The sequence below is a fragment of the Bufo gargarizans genome, chromosome 5 (genome assembly GCF_014858855.1).
Source record: "Bufo gargarizans isolate SCDJY-AF-19 chromosome 5, ASM1485885v1, whole genome shotgun sequence".
Classification (NCBI taxonomy): domain Eukaryota; kingdom Metazoa; phylum Chordata; class Amphibia; order Anura; family Bufonidae; genus Bufo; species Bufo gargarizans.
In genome coordinates this window covers 488,678,440-488,694,863 of record NC_058084.1, presented here as the reverse complement: position 1 = coordinate 488,694,863, position 16,424 = coordinate 488,678,440, and the positions used below count along the sequence as shown (strand labels likewise).

The 16,424-nt window shown below is 45.9% G+C and overlaps 1 protein-coding gene across 1 annotated transcript in view; it reads left to right on the top strand.

Moving 5' to 3' along the window:
- The window catches only part of DNAAF5 (dynein axonemal assembly factor 5), a 51,833-nt gene extending 36,101 nt beyond the window's left edge, over nt 1–15,732 (top strand). The window contains exons 8-13 of the mRNA XM_044293699.1: nt 726–894; nt 4,752–4,899; nt 7,788–7,938; nt 8,309–8,465; nt 12,187–12,378; nt 15,321–15,732. Of these exons, the coding sequence (XP_044149634.1) occupies nt 726–894; nt 4,752–4,899; nt 7,788–7,938; nt 8,309–8,465; nt 12,187–12,378; nt 15,321–15,463 (960 nt within the window). The 3' untranslated portion in view covers nt 15,464–15,732. The remainder of the gene's footprint in view (nt 1–725; nt 895–4,751; nt 4,900–7,787; nt 7,939–8,308; nt 8,466–12,186; nt 12,379–15,320) is intronic.
- Nucleotides 15,733–16,424: the final 692 nt, after the last annotated feature.

Below are 16,424 nucleotides of genomic sequence, written 5' to 3'. Positions count from 1 at the left end.
AAATAATCCCCAGCTTGTATGGGCGGCAGCACAGTCTTCCATTGACAACAATGGAAGGAAGTTTCTGCATGGAAGACGCTGTGTGAACGAGCCCTACGGGCAAAGTATTTCCTGACATATGCCAGTGTATAGGCCCCATGTCAAAGACGCCTGATCTGCACAGTGTTCTGTACGTCATTAGTCTCTGGTCAGTGCATAACCCCAGTCTAATAGTTCTGAACTCTTCAGCTTACTCTACTTTCTCACCTGCGTTAAGTGCGGATCCGTCTGGTATCTGCACAGACGGATCCGCACCTATAAATGCAAACTATGGTATCCGTTCAGAACGGATCCGTCTGCATTCTATGTAAAAAAAAAAGTCTAATTGTTAGTCAGACGGATCCGTCCTGACTTTACGTTCAAAGTCAATGGGGGACGGTTCCGTTTGCAATTGCACCATATTGTGTCAACGTCAAACGGATCCGTCCCCATTGACTTACATTGTAAGTCCGTACGGATCAGTTTGGCTCTGCACGGAATGGAGGCGGAACGGAGCCAAACTGATGCATTCTGAACGGATCCGCATCCATTCAGAATGCATTGGGGCTAAACTTATCCGTTTGGGGACGCTTGTGAGAGCCTTGAAACGGATCTCACAGGCGGACACCGAAACGCTGGTGTGAAAGTAGCCTTAAACCTATCCATGTGCTGTGACTACTACTCATGTCTTACCTCATTCATTGCAGGTTCAGGGTGTGATGCTGTCCCTAGCAGAGGCACAAGGTGTGAGCGGACTCCAAGGGCTGTACAGACAGCACATGCAAGAGCTGATGCAGTGGGCATCCAAGGGTCACTATCACTGGACCAGCTATTCCAGAGAGCGGGCACAGTTTGAGGTCCTCATTTCGGAATCTGGTGAGAGTCGGTTCGACAAATGCAGGGGAGTGTGACTGCACGGGGGTTGTTCATAGTCTGAAACCATAGAGGCCCATGGCTCATTTCGTTTAAGGGGTCTTCCCACAATTTACATTTATGATCTGTCTAAATGTGGGGGACAAATTGCAGGGCCCTCCACAATCAGGGAGGAGGCTAAGCCACCCATTACACCACCGCAGTGTGAAGGCGTTTGAATGGAGTGGCGGCACTGATGGAAACCCCCTCAGTTCCAGAGATATGGAGTGGAGCATGCTTGACCAGCACTACGCTCAGAGGTGGACATACCTGGACAAGGTTTATTTTTAAGAAGGGCCCCTGGGAAAATAAAAAAAAGGTTGATAACAAAGTGTCACTAACACTGGGGCCCAAATCCATCCGGCTGTTAATTGTGAGGAAACCTGGCAGTACGTTCAGTTTCCCTGCAGCGTCATCAGAGTACTGGGAACTTAAAGTGGCCCCGGAAAAAAAAAAACTAAAAGCGGCCCCATGTTATAGGCGAGTCCCAAGGACGGTGATACAGTTGGGTTCAGGAGGACACCCACAGCCGTTGGCCAGGTCCATAAGTACCTGATGCTCTTAGCTTTAATTAATGCCGAGAGCATCAGATCATTATGTTACCTAGCTGGAGGCCTCGAGCGGGCGCCTGGGCATGGACCCACCGGTAAATTTCCGGCTAGTCCGCCCCCTGCAGAAGACATTAGGTATTACATAGTGCTCATTCAAATCCATTGCCAGGACAGGTCTTCCAAAGCAGAAGGCGCTCTGCTATGAGCCATGAGAATCCTGAAAAGGTGACCCCCCCCCCTCTATTAACTTAGAATTCCCAAATCAATTATATGAATGGGTTCTCTAAACTGGACAACCACTTTAAACGTTTCCACTGCTGAGCGGGCCGGTGCTCTGCCGTTACCTTCGCTCCAATTGCAGTGAATGGGAGCTATATAAACAGCCTAGCACAGGGGTCAGCAACATCCGGCACTCCAGCTGTTCAGAAACTACAACTCTCAGAATGCTACATTCGCTCCGCAATTTGGCGAGATAGGACGACCCCTTTAAAGGGGTATGTCTCATCTCAGACAATGGGGGGCATATCGCTAGGATATGCTCTCATTGTCTGATAGGTGCGGGTCCCACCCGAAAGTGGTGGAGGGTGCGCTGTGCATGCGCAGCCACCCTCCATTTATTTTCTAGCGCTGGCTCGGCTATTTCTGTCAGGCCTATAGGAGCGGTGGCCGGTCATGCACAGTGCGCTTCCATTCACTTCTATGGGGAGAGCGCTTGGTGGTGGCTGGACCGGAGTCCTCCAGCCACCACTTTGTGGGGCTCCGTTCCCGATATAGGTGCGGGTCCCAACACCTATCAGACAATGGGGGCCTATACTAGTGATATGCCCCCATTGTCAGAGATCAGAAAACCCCTTTAAGTTACTACAACCCACAGGGACTTACTACTGAATACTGCAGGTGAATAGATCAATATCACATAGAAGCAGAAAAGCCGGCAGGTGGTTACAATGCTTCCAAGCCCCCCACCATCAATAACTAATGCGCTTGTATTCTGCGTATACCGTACAGTCAGAGCTACTTCATAACCTCAGACTTTCTGGACTCCATGCGGTAATCTGCGGTATCGCACAATACTCGCTCGGTGCCACTCTGCATCCTTATAAGTTGTGGTGTCTCAGGAATGCTTGGCCCGTTTGGCCCAGGGGCAGATACCGCTCTCCTTGCCATGCTATGTGGTAATTGTTACCCCTGGGGCAAAAGACAGAGAACGAGTTCACTAATTAACTTGTATTTTTGCTAACTCCTTGTGTTTCATGAAAGTAAAGTGTATTCCCGACATTCCTGCCCGAATCTTCGTGCCTCGCCTTGTTTTTACAGTTTGGCCAGGATTTTTAATTTTCACTTAATGTGAAGACACATATTTCAGAGCAATGTTAGATTATGTCTCAAGGTCAAGTTTTTATTAAGTACCTTAAAGAATTTTCTTCCCCTGGTTATGGTGTCTCTGTCATTTGTCTGTCTAGCCGTCTGTCTAATTCCTATATCTCTCTTCTGTCTCGCTGTCTCTCTCTGCCTCTCTGTCTGTTTCTTTGTGTCTTTCAGTCTCTTCCTTTTTCTTTCTGTTTCTCGTTTGTCTCTCCTTGTTTTTGTCTTTCTGTTTTCATTTCTTTTTTTTCTTTCTCGTTCTCTTTCTTTCTCTTTATATTTTTTTTTTCTCTTTCATTTTCTTTTTCTTTCCTTTTCTCTCTGTTTCTTTCTCTTTATTTCTTTTTCTTTCTCGACATTTCTTTTTCTTCTCTTACTATCTACCATATTTTTTGCTTTATAAGACGCACCCGATGATGAGATCCAGATTTAAGAGGAGGAAAATAGGAAAAAAATATTTTTCTTTAGACCTCATATCAGATCAGACCCCCATAAATATCAGGAATTCAGATCAGTCCCCCATATCAGGACATCACATCAGCCCTCCATGTCAGAACCCCATCAGACCTCAGATCAGCCCTCATTGTTAGACCCCCATCAGACCTCGGATCAGCCCTCAATGTTAGACCCGCATCAGACCTCAGATCAGCCCTCAATGTTAGACCCCCATCAGACCTCAGATCAGCCCTCAGTGTTAGACCCCCATCAGACCTCAGATCAGCCCTTAATGTAAGACCCCATCAGACCTCAGATCAGCCCTCAATGTAAGACCCCATCAGACCTCAGATCAGCCCTCAATGTTAGACCCCCATCAGACCTCAGATCAGCCCTCAATGTTAGACCCCCATCAGACCTCAGATCAGCCCTTAATGTAAGACCCCATCAGACCTCAGATCAGCCCTCAATGTAAGACCCCATCAGACCTCAGATGAGCCCTCAATGTTAGACCCCCATCAGACCTCAGATGAGATTAAAATCAAAACCTCCGCTTGCCTATCCTGCGCCATGGCTACTCTTCACCTCCGGCAGAAGTTGTGCTCCCCTGTCTTCCTGGCTTGCGCTGCTCTGTCAGCTGACTACGTGCAGCGTCAGGTCATAGTGCGCGCACTATGTCCGGACGCTGTACGCGGTCAGGGCAGTGAATCGCCGGCCACAGCAAGGAAGACCGGGGAGGGTGAGTACTACAAGCGCTTGCGGCACTTCGCTCGCAACTCCCGGCACCTAATTCATACTAGTGAGCGCTTCCATAATGGAAGAGCTCACTAGTATTCGCTTTATAAGACGCACAGCCATATTCCCCCACTTGTAGAGCGGAAAAAAAAAATCTTTTGCTTTCTTTTTCTCTCTCTTTATTTCTCTTTTTTTTTTTCTTTTAATCTTTCTTTCACTCTACCTATTTCTCTGTCTATCTCTACAATCAATCTATTACTATTTATTGTGGGTATTTCCATCTTATAAAGTGATGTCATATTGCTAAGTAAGGCAAAGATCTTTGGGGTCCGACCTCTTGAACCCTCCTTGATTTTGAGAATATAGGGGCCACAGCGCTACTGTTCTCTGTACAGAGGATAGCCGGGGCCCTTGCGTGCAGGGAAAAAGATGAAAGGGCTGCAACAGTACTGAAGTGCTGCAGACCTCCTAATTCACCGAATCAGTGAGGGTCTCCGAGGTCGGACCATCACTTTTTGGGAAATGCCCATGTCAAGGGGCTGACACCCAGGTTTTAATTTAGTCCGTTGTTATATTTCAGGATGTCCCTAGATCACAGTTCTATTGAGCTTCTAGTATGTATGGAGTCACCACATTGCTGTTGGTATAAAAGCCCGGTTCCCATCACATAAGAACCAATCGCTCCCGTGAATGTTCCCGATGTATAATATTTGCTGTACTCTGTGTGGTTTTCAGGCCCTGTGATTGGAGAACATCTCAATCTCCTAATACCGGTTTTGAAGACCTGCCTCCAACAAGACAAAGAACCACAGATGAGACTGAAACTCTTCACCATGTTGTCCAAACTCCTGCTGAAAGCCAGCGAGAGCGTCAACTCCAAAGGGTGAGATTCCCGATCCTTCTCATCATAGAAAACAATAAGCGCTCATTCATACAATTTTGGGCTCTTCTCATACAATGTTTCAGACAGGAATGCTTGAAAGGCGTATTGTTCTGTCTAGTCCTACACAGAAATGTCCTCTAATTAACTTGCTAACGAAAAACAATGCTCAAGCTGAGTCAGGTCCAACAAAGTTGCCTTGCAAACTTGCCACACACATACATACATGATCAGTATCTGAACGGTGGTGGTCCGACACCCAGACCCCCTCTGATCAGCTGTTTGAGAAGACACCGGCGCTTGTTTTCTGACATAAGAAATGGTGTAAACTTCTCACAAGTCCAAGACCCTTTAGACAAGGTGATGGATAAGATGCCTATAAACTGTTAAATTGGTAAGAGCTCCCACTAGGTAACATGCAGGATCGGGGTTTGGTGGAGCCCTGGCATCCAGCTGAAAAGAACATTTGATGTGGAAGGGTCCTCGACCAATGAGCATAGCTGAGGACACTCCTGAGGATGTTGATTTGCTGAGAGCAACTTAGCTGGCTGACTGCTCAGACTTCTTCTCTCAGTCCGTTTCAGCTGGATGCCAGGCTTCGTATATACTGCTGTGCTTCTGGGATTTGTATAGCGGCTAAGCCTAATGTCAAGGAAAGATTCCACAGCATCCTTTCTTCTGCATGGGGAGGCACCAGCTGCGAGATATTGTACATACAGTATTGCCTTTTCCTATGGGAACAGCATTTATTTTCCTTCACCTAGAGTAAGGGTGGCACCGTGCGCTGTAGGGATGAGATGCTTTCTTTGGCATTGCCCATAGAATAAAACAATATACATTTTGCTTAAGGCTATATGGGAAGGACGGGGCGAAATCTCCTGAGTTGTTACTATTACCAATACTGTGGTCACGTAGAACTCCGTTCTGACGGGGATTACCTGACTGGGGCCACAGTGCAGGTAGGTAGTGACCATGGCCCCTGTACAGCCGTAGTGCCCATACACTTGGCACCTTGACTCAGGAGGTCTTCCTGCACTTATTGGAGCACACTGCGGAAAATAATAGGAATATGAGATTAAAGTGACAGACAATATCATAATTCGGCATTTGACAGCGATCTTTATTTATTTCTTTTTATTCGGCAGTTATTTGTGTTGCAGTGCCCCCTACTGGTCACATCGACTAAATAACATCCTTCCATAAATGAAAACTGCAGCAATCAAGGTGACCTATGATAGGTGCCTAATAATAAGATAATGGACTGAACCCAAATAGCCTAGGTCAGGCTTCCTCAAACTGCGGCCCTCCAGCTGTTGTAAAACTACAACTCCCACAATGCCCTTCTGTAGGCTGATACCTTTAGGCTGTTCGCACATGCTGGGAGTTGTAGTTTTGCAACAGCTGGAGGGCCGCAGTTTAAAGATGCCTGGCCTATAGTACACAGCTTTATAGATCCCATCAGACCTCAGATCAGATTAAAATAAAAACCTCCTCTTGCCTATCCTGCGCCGCGGCTCCTCTTAGCCTCCGGCAGAAGTTGCGCCCCCCCCCTGTCATCCCGGCCTGCGCTGTCACCTGACTGCGTGCAGCATCAGGTCATACTGCACGCACTATGTCCTGACACTGTACGCGGTCAGGACAGTGAATCGCCGGCCCCAGCAAGGGAGATCGGGAAGGGTGAGTACTACAAGCGCTTGCAGCACTTCGCTCCCAACTCCCGGCACCTAATTCATACTAGTGAGATGACATGAATTGCTATGTACTGCTTACTTGTGTGGTATCTGGTATGTACTAATAAATGGTGGAAATAAGGGAAAAAAAACACCATCCGTTTGCCAGAACTGAATGGATGGATGAATGTATGGATAGGACGGACGGACGGACGTATGGATAGGACGGACGCATACATGGCTGGATATTTAATAGGTACACTCATTAACAACAAATAAGGCACCGAGAAGATGTTTTTGGAATCAAATGAACCTTTCTATGTGTGACTGTAATTATAAGTCATTACAATATTAGAACGAAAGGATAAATTTATTGGGGAAAAGTGTACAATTGAACGGAGGCTCTAGGAGGCACCTCTATCCTACATACAAGACGTGCGAGCGAGTATTATCATGCTGAAATTGCAGTTGGAAGCCCTGCCATGAGAGGAACACGTGGCGGCAGGATGTCCTGAGCGGTTAGTGTCCATCATATCACTGCTAGGGGTGACCGACTGTCATATGCGATGCCGCCCCAGATCATCGCATCCACAGCACAGGCAGGATTGAAGCTCTCACCGCGAGGCCTCCATACTCGTACCCAACCGCCATCTGATCTCAAACACAACCTGGATTTGTCTATAGACAATAGGGTTCCAGTCAGTAAGCAGCCCATGTTTCTCAATTATGACATCAGTGAAAATGAAGGCGGCAGTGGCTGTCTGTCAGTGGCAGGACATGTAATGGGTGCTGTGACACCAAATGTTCTTCTGCTAAGTGCCAAGAAATGGTCCAAGTTCTGGGAGCTGCTCGTGCTTGTTGGTGGATCATTTAGTCCTCTCTACTGGTGGTCTGTCTGGGCCGTCTGCGGCTCTCCAGCTGTTGTAAAACTACAATTCCCATCATTCCCTGCTGATGGCTGTAGGGAGTCTGAGCATGCTGGGAGTTGTAGTTTTGCAACAGCTGGAGAGCCGCAGGTTGGTCACCCTTGAACTGTAGGCACAGTAACGGCTGCTATTAGTATCTGTAAGACCAAGATAACTCTGAGATAGCCGACTAGTGGGTTCATATTTTAGAGGATTTTCATTTCAATTTGGGTTTTCTATTATTTCATATATTATTGTTGTTCTTTTAAAAGAATTAGTATCCATGCCTCTAAATCTTTGTATCTTTCACTGCTAGGCAGTTCCATCTTTACTGTGAAACTCTCATTCGGGACATACTGGTTCCCAACCTGAAGTGGCAAGCTGGGAGGACGGCAGGCGCCATCCGGACCATAGCGGTGTCCTGCCTCTGGGTTCTGTTACAGAGCGAGGTCCTTTCACAGGAAGAGGTAATGAGATGTGTGACGCCGTCAGTACGGGTCCGTTAAACCTGAGGTCAGGCCGGCTCATGTCTTTTCTGATATCCAAATGACCTGTTCACCATTGATCATCACCGTTGCACCTTACTGCACCACACGCTCTGCTCAGTATTGTGGAATACCCCTTTAAGTAAAGTTTGTCCTCAGGAAATATAGTCTGTAATGTTAGTAGTTATCTGAGTGCATTAAAAGGAGATTGATATTTTATGATATCGGTCTGTAGTTATGCTATGTAAAAGCCGGCCATTTCATAGTTAAACCACTAAAGTGAGGCACAAAGGCCATTTGTCTTCCTGACAGCCTGCATTTTTTGACTCCCCCTCCCTCGCATCATTCACAGGTTCTCCAGGTACAGGATGTTCTGATGCCCCAGGTTCTTGCCACTCTGGAAGAAGATTCAAAGACGAGCCGGCTTGTCTCATGTCGGATCATCAAGGCTCTGCTGGGAATCTGCAGACAGCACTTGGATCCGGATAAATTGAACACTATTTACCCTGGTACACATTTCCTTGTTTCTTGTGTTGTGTAAGGAGGCAGGTGTTCATTCTCACGCGCCCTTATATTAAATTAAAGATATTGGAATATTTGTCTAAACATTGGATCAGGGTTACAGTGCACTGAGCTCCGCAAAATCTATGTCCTGAAGAATAACCCTCTATCCCGTGCACAATGCTAAAGTCCAAAGTAAAGAATGGTGTGTGGTTATGAAAAGGGTATAATCACTATATAGATTGCATTGTTTATATTGTACTAATCCTGAGTTACAGCCTGTATTATGCTTCAGAGCTGCATTCTTACTTCTGATGCTAATCATTGGTAACAGTCAACGTGCTCACTGAAAAACACATCCATGACAGTTGTATATACACTACTCACAAAAATGTAGGGATATTTGGCTTGTGGGTGACATTTCAGGATGAGCCTAAAATGCCCTTTACAGATGAACGTTATGTCTCCTTCTCTAAACCTTTGAATGCACATGTCCAACTGTTCAATGTTTCAGTACTTTTTGCACAACTTGCTGTTCTCTAACAAGGAGCTTAACAGCAAAATTCACAACAGGTGTTTGATCCATGAATCTCCCAATAAGTTTCCTGGTTCAATTACAATTGGTTATTTAAACAGTCCTCCTCATCATGCTGTTCACATTTTGACATCATGAGACCAAGACGACACCTGACAGTTGATCACCAGTACCTCACCATTGTGAGGCTTAAAGCAGGATGTTCTCAGGTGGATGTGGCCACTGAGCTTAGAGTGTCACAGAGCGTCATCAGCAGGTTGTATCAGAGATACAGAGACTGGAAGAGTCACAGAAAGGCAGAGAAGTGGACGTCCTTTGGCCACATCCCACACTGATGACAGCTTCATTCTGAACAATGCCCTGCAGAACCGGGTGATGAATGCCACACGACTCCAGGCACATTTAAGGGACTTGAGGCACCCAGTGTCACGTCAGACCATTCTAAGCCGTTTACATCAGCGTGGTCTGCATGCTAGACGACCTGCAAGTGTACCTGACCACAGGCGGCGTCATCTTGCATGGGCCAGGAAGCATCTACGCTGGACAAGGGACCAGTGGCCCTCAGTGCTGTTCTCTGATGAAAGTCGATTCACGCTGAGCATAAACGATGACCACCAACTATGTTAGACGTCAAGGAGAGCGCTATGCACCAGCCACAGACAAGCCTTTGGTGGTGGTGGTGGTGTGAAAGTGTGGGGAGGTGTGCCCAGTCATTACAGAACTGCCTTACACTTTGTGAATGGTCCAGTGACAAGGCCGTACTACCTAAATACCATCATTAATCCAGTCATTGTGCCTCTGCATGAACAACACCGGCCTAATTTTATCTTCATGGATGACAATGCGCCAGCTCATCAAGGTCACGTCATTAGGCAACAGCTCCTGGAGACTGGGGGACCTCAAATGAAGTCGCTTGCACTTTCTCCAGACCTGAATCCCATTGAAAACCTATAGGATCAGCCGAGTCACCGTGTAGAGGCTCGTAACTCTGTACCTCAGAACCTCAATGACCCGAGGGCCGCCCTTCAAGAAGAGTGGGATGCCTCAGCAGACAATAAGTCGACTTGTGCACAGCATGGGACGTCGTTGTCAAGCTGTAATTGATGCTCAAGGTCACATGATTGAGACACTGACATTTTGTGGGGGTATACCCAGCATTGGTGTTGGCTTTTGTTTCATTAAATTGTTTGAGATGAGGAAATCACCATTGCTGCTTCTACTTAAATGCCCTACCTTCAAGATATAATATCACTGTAGAGTGAACTTTTTAAGTTTTCCATAAATTTCACCCGAAAGACAAATATCCCTAACTTTTTGTTAGTAGTGTATATATAACGAGAGATGGACTTTATTTGCAGTTGTACAGAGATCCTATCGGATGCCCACTGCCACCATAGCAAGAAAAATGCATTTACTGCTGTTTGCTACATACTAATCATTAGTAAGGATGACCAGGATATGCCCACAATGTCTGATAGGTGCGGATCCCACCTCTCGGACGCACACCTATCTTTACAATGGAGCCCACAAAGTGAAGGAAGGTGCACTTACACATGTGTGGCCACCGCTCCATTCATTTGTATGGGACGGCAAAAAATAGCCAAACACTGGCTCGGTTATTTCTTTCAGTCCCACAGAAGTGAATGGAATGGTGGCGGCACGTGCGTAGTGCCCTCCCGATTAATTTTGATGGGACTGAAAGAAATAGCCGAGCCAGTGTTTGGCTATTTTTTGCCGTCCTAAAGAAATGAATAAAGTGGGGCCGCGCATGCACAGTGTGCCCTCCTTCACTTTGCAGGCTCTGGTCTAAAAATAGGTGCTGGTCCAGAAGTGGGATCTGCACCAATCAGACATTGGGGGCATATCCTAGCGATATGCCCCCAAAGTTACAAGATGCCCAGGAAAACCACTTTAAATGGGTCATCTAACCTCTATAATGCCACCCCCCCAATGCCTGAACACCTCATATAGGATAGGTTATACTTGTCCTGCTCCCCGGCATCCACGTCGCTCCTGATCCCCGCACGGCCGCTGTTGCGTCCCCGTTGTGTGGATCAAAACATCTGGGGGGGCGGCTGCAGCCAATAGCAGGCTGCGACGGGGACGAGCCTCTCTAGCATCATGGGTGATGCGGTGGCTGTGTGAGGAGCAGAAGCTACGCGGGTGTTGGAGAGCGGGGTAAGTATGATCTATATGAGGGGGCCCGGGCATTAGGGGGGTCATTATAGTGGTTGGATAACCCCTTTAAGGTTAACTGCACACGCTGTGGATTATGCACAGTTTTCCATATGTATTTGTGTGCAGAAAAAAAAACGCAGTGTAATACACCACGAGGAAGGTGAATGAGATTTGGCAAATCTCACACTTTGCATCTTTTCCGTATGGAAATTGACCTGTCGTGCGGACTTTTGAAATCTGCTGCATGTCAACTGTAGGTCTCCGCTGCGGATCTCCTGCAGGCTTTATTCCATAGACGTGCAACGGGTTTGGTACTTTAGGCATAAAATCCACATAAACTCAGTGTGCTGCGTTTTGTGATGCATTTCTGCACCAAAAACTGCAATAAATAATGGGGATTTATGTGTGGTTTTTATGCAGACCTTCCACAATGTGTGCAGGTACCCTTATGCAGCACTAGACTATAAGGCTGTGTTCACATGCTTCAGGTTTGTTGCAGAAGTTTATAGGACTGTTCCATTTATCTGAATGTGGCTTGCACACCCCTGTACCTGCACCTGTTTTGGCTAGTTTCACACTAGCGGTAGAGGAACAGCCTGCCGGAGTTCATTGTATCTGGCATAGCCGGATACTACTTCTCCCAGCCAGAGCCCATTGGCTATATAATGGGACCTGGCGGGGATCCGGCTTGTTTGCGGCATTAGTGCTAGTAAGTGTTATTTGTACGGCTGCATAGTGGACGTAATGCCACAGACAGGCTGGATCCCCGCCGTCAAAGGGGGCCTGGCGGTGCTGCAGCAGTTTCCGGCTGTGCCAGATGCAGTAGTGTGAAACTAGCCTTTTACGACTGAAGCTGATCTTCAGAAATGTACAAATCAGCTGCGGGTGCACTTACAGACTGTTGCTGCTGACCACTTTCAGGTAAGTAACAATGTCAATAACTGCCTCACGTAAGGTGGGATATAATATCCTCGGAGTTACATCATAACTTACCTATAAATCTGTGTTCTTAACAGAACTGTTAAAACGTCTCGATGACGCTTCCGATGAAGTGCGAATCACAGCCGCTAAAACTCTGAGTCTGTGGTTTAGTTTAATTGATGAGCGCTATGAGATGACGACCTATCGGGGGCATCTGGAGTTCCTCTACCGCTGTCTCCTTGTACATCTTGATGACACTGATACTGCGCTTCAAGCTACAGTACTAGGTGAGTCTATTGGTTACTCTTCTGTGATCTTAATGGGTTGTGCTAAGTTTAGAAGATATCCCCTATCCACCGGATAGGGGATAACTAACTGATCGTTGGGGGTCCGACTGCTGGAACTTCCACCGATCCTAAAAATGTTGGTCCCGTTCCCCCGATCTGATGGAGCGACAGGTCAAGTATGTTCCATGCTACTCCATTCATTCTCTATTTGAACACCAGAAATAGGTGAGCGCTGTACTCTTGTCTCTAGCAGTCCAACAGAGAATGAATGGAGCAGCAGGGCGCCTGGCCAACCTGCCCCACTTTAAGATCGGGAGAGAGGGACCTGGTTCTCGGGATTGGTGGGGGTCTCAGCAGTCAGAACCTCACTAATCAGTTAGTTATTTTCTATGCTGTGGCTAGGGGATAGCTACAAAACTATCTGTCAATCACTGATAGGACCTCCTCCTCATAGAGGGAAGGCTGTCAGTCACTGATAGGACCTCCTCCTCATAGAGGGAAGGCTGTCAGTCACTGATAGGACCTCCTCCTCATAGAGGGACGGCTGTCAGTCACGGATAGGACCTCCTCCTCATAGAGGGAAGGCTGTCAGTCACTGATAGGACCTCCTCCTCATAGAGGGAAGGCTGTCAGTCACTGATATGACCTCCTCCTCATAGAGGGAAGGCTGACAATCACTGATAGGACCTCCTCCTTATAGAGGGAAGGCTGTCAATCGCTAATACCATTTAGTAAATGGTATTTTTGAATCCTGTCCCTCCAACCTCTGCATATTATATGTTACAACAGTTTCCTGCATCTTTTGCATTATGCTTGCATCATATGACTTTTTAGAAGTTTTTGGTTTCTTCCTATTACTTTACAGTCTTCATGTTTGCAGGACCCGTTTTTAAGCATTATCATCTGATTTCTGAAAGACGCCAGTGAGTTTTATGACGGATGACAGCTTCATGTTAATCTGTTGTACAAATTGCTGCTTGTCTGAGCTGCCAGGAGATGATGCATGGCCCTTTTCCGACCCGTTTTGCATCCATAAATCATGGTGGCACCGCGTGAAGGGGTGCTAAAATAGACCTATTATCTGGGCACATTGTCAGACGCACTCAATTGATCATGGCAGCTAGGACATGTACCCTTAACCTGCTCAGCGCCATATGTGGAATATCTGCAGCATATGAGGTTGCTGGACCCCTACCGTCCTGCCTGCAACATCTTACAATTTTTAGCATTGCTGGTTTGTCCTGCAGCCATCGCAGTAACCGGCTACTTGCCATGGCCAGCCTTGTGCTTGGGCTTTGGGCCACAACTCTACACAATTTTACCATGCAGTGACATCATATCCTATTTGGTGCAGCCTTGGCCCACAATTTGCTGAACGTATCAGAGAGTAAATTTGTAATGAATTGTGACTGAGCCAGTCATACGTTTGTGACTTGTGCAATATTCACTACTGTTCCATTTTGCCTATAGATTTAAACTTGTTATTTCAAACAATGTATTCATTTCAATAACCATTTTAATAACTTCATTCAGTTGACATTTATCTATTCATCTCTAGTACATTGCATGCAGTAACAGATAAGTGACTCTAGGTGGCAGTAACTTACCAAAATTCAGAGGATAGGAAATGTCTTGGTGATTATTGATTTATGGCATCTATATATAGGACACATAAAAAATTGCCCAAATTATCAGCCTTTGGGAACAGAAAGCCTTTATTTTGAGACTAGGGACTGTGACAGAAAACCACAAATTCTCATGGAATTTATTTTCACTCACATGGAAACATAAAAATCGCACATTCACAAGTAAAACACACAAATATTGAATGGGGGCGCAGACAGTCAGTGGATACTATGGCCCTCCCTGAACTTTTTAATATAGTGTATCTAAGGGTACTTTCACACTAGCTTTTTTCTTTTCTGGCACTGAATTCTGTCCTAGGGGCTCAATACCGGAAAAGAACTGATCAGTTTCATAAAATCTCCTTTAAAAGGATTGCCCGGGAATTAAATGGCCAATATCTAATTGGTGGGTAATGGCGATCAGCTGTTTGAAGGGGCAGCGATGCTCAGGGGAGTGCTACAACTTCTTCCTTACCCTGTGATGTCATGGCCATCGGTCACATGGCCTTTGTGCAGCTCAGTGCTATTCAAGTGAATGGGACTGAGCTGCGATATCTAGCACAGCCGCTCTACATTGTATGGCGCTGTGCTTGGTAATCTATGATGAGGCCGCAGCGCTGTGGTCCCTTCAAACAACTGATTGAGTCTGACCATCATGGATCAGATATTGATAAAGGCCATTAATATATATTGTATTTCCTTAAAAAACACTTAAAGGGAACCTGTCACCGGGATTTCGTGTATAGAGCTGAGGACATGGGCTGATAGATGGCTGCTAGCACATCCGCAATATCCAGTCCCCATAGCTCTGTGTGCTTTTATTGTGTAAAAAAACCGATTTGATACATATGCAAATTACCATGAGATGTGTCCGGTACGTGAGAGGAGTCAGGGGCAGGACTCATCTCAGGTTAATTTGCATATGTATGTATTTTTGTGTTTTTTACACAATTAAAAGCACACAGAGCTATGGGGACTGTGGATGTGCTAGCAGCCATCTAGTAACCTCAGTTCTATACACAAAATCCCGGTGACTGGTTCCCTTTAAAAATAGTTTGTCCCAATTACAGATTCCCAATGAAAAGGTCCCAGGATAGCTCTAACCTGATAATTTAGTTACTACGCCTGGAAAATGTATGAAAAAAATGACCCATCCATTACCTCTTCTTCATCAGTCTGATACTTTGGGTGTAATTTCAGGTCAGTTTGAGTTTGCAAGGTAGGAGATGGAGGAAATCTATTTTCTGTCTATAAATGATCCCGGATCACTGACAGATCACAATCAGGTTTTCAGTGTCTGTGCTCTCTGTCTTGCAGATGTTCTAAAGGAAGCGAGTGCCGCGTACCCATCCGTGTTGGTGCAAGAAATTGAAGCTGTGAAGCATAAGCACAGGACCCCCGTCTACTGCGATCAACTCCTTCAGCACATCCAGATGAATCAAGACAATGCGTCAACGTAATTGCCATTTTCCCCCAATTTTATGTGTCAAGAATATTCATTTATGTATGTATTTATTTTACATGGCCAAGAAATATTTTAATGAAAAAAATAATAATTATTTTATGCTGTGAATATCTGAAGTGCCTTGCTGTAAACTTTACAGGATTACATTTCCCTATCCAAAATCATAGGAACCTACATGTCTGAGCTGAGAAAATGTAGGATTGTGTTAAATGCCATTTGTGGTTTACCAACTGAATAAATCTTCCTAATGGTTTTGCATTTTAATCCCACCTCCATTTCAATGGATTGATTCAAATTATAATAGACAAGATATGTTGTGTGTTCACAAGTGCCTCAGCTGACATCCCACAAGGAAAAACATGCAGGACATGGAGCAGACATTCAGCAGTTTGTCAGTTTGCAGAGGCTGCTGTAAGCCCCTGAAATGCACAGTCCAGTAAAAATCTGAGAAACTGTATTCCTGAGTTTGTAGATAGGTGTGTACCATTGATAAAAACCTGACCTTTTTTTTTTTTTTATTGTAATTAAAGATGTTTTCTAGAAGATCTGTAATGCCTCATTCACACATCATTGATTTCCATCTATTGCAAGCCAAAACCAAGTGCAGATATATCCCTTGTGTAGATCCACTCCTGGCTTTGGCTCACAATCACTGACCAAATCACTGACACGTGAATGAGGTATAAGTCTGCAGAGGCTGCTGTAAGCCCCTGAAACATACAGTCCAGTAAAAATCCGAGAAACTGTATTCCTGAGTTTGTAGATAGTTGTTTAACCCCTTAGTGACCACTCATACGTGTTTTTACGGCGGTCACTAAGGGGCCTTATGCTGGGCCGCCGCGTTTTTACACTCTATAAGCGCTGCATGGCTCCCCCATGCAGCGGGGAGCGCAGACCCGGCTCTTACATAAGAGCCGGGGCTCTGCTCTAACAGCCCTGACCGGCAGAAGTGCCGA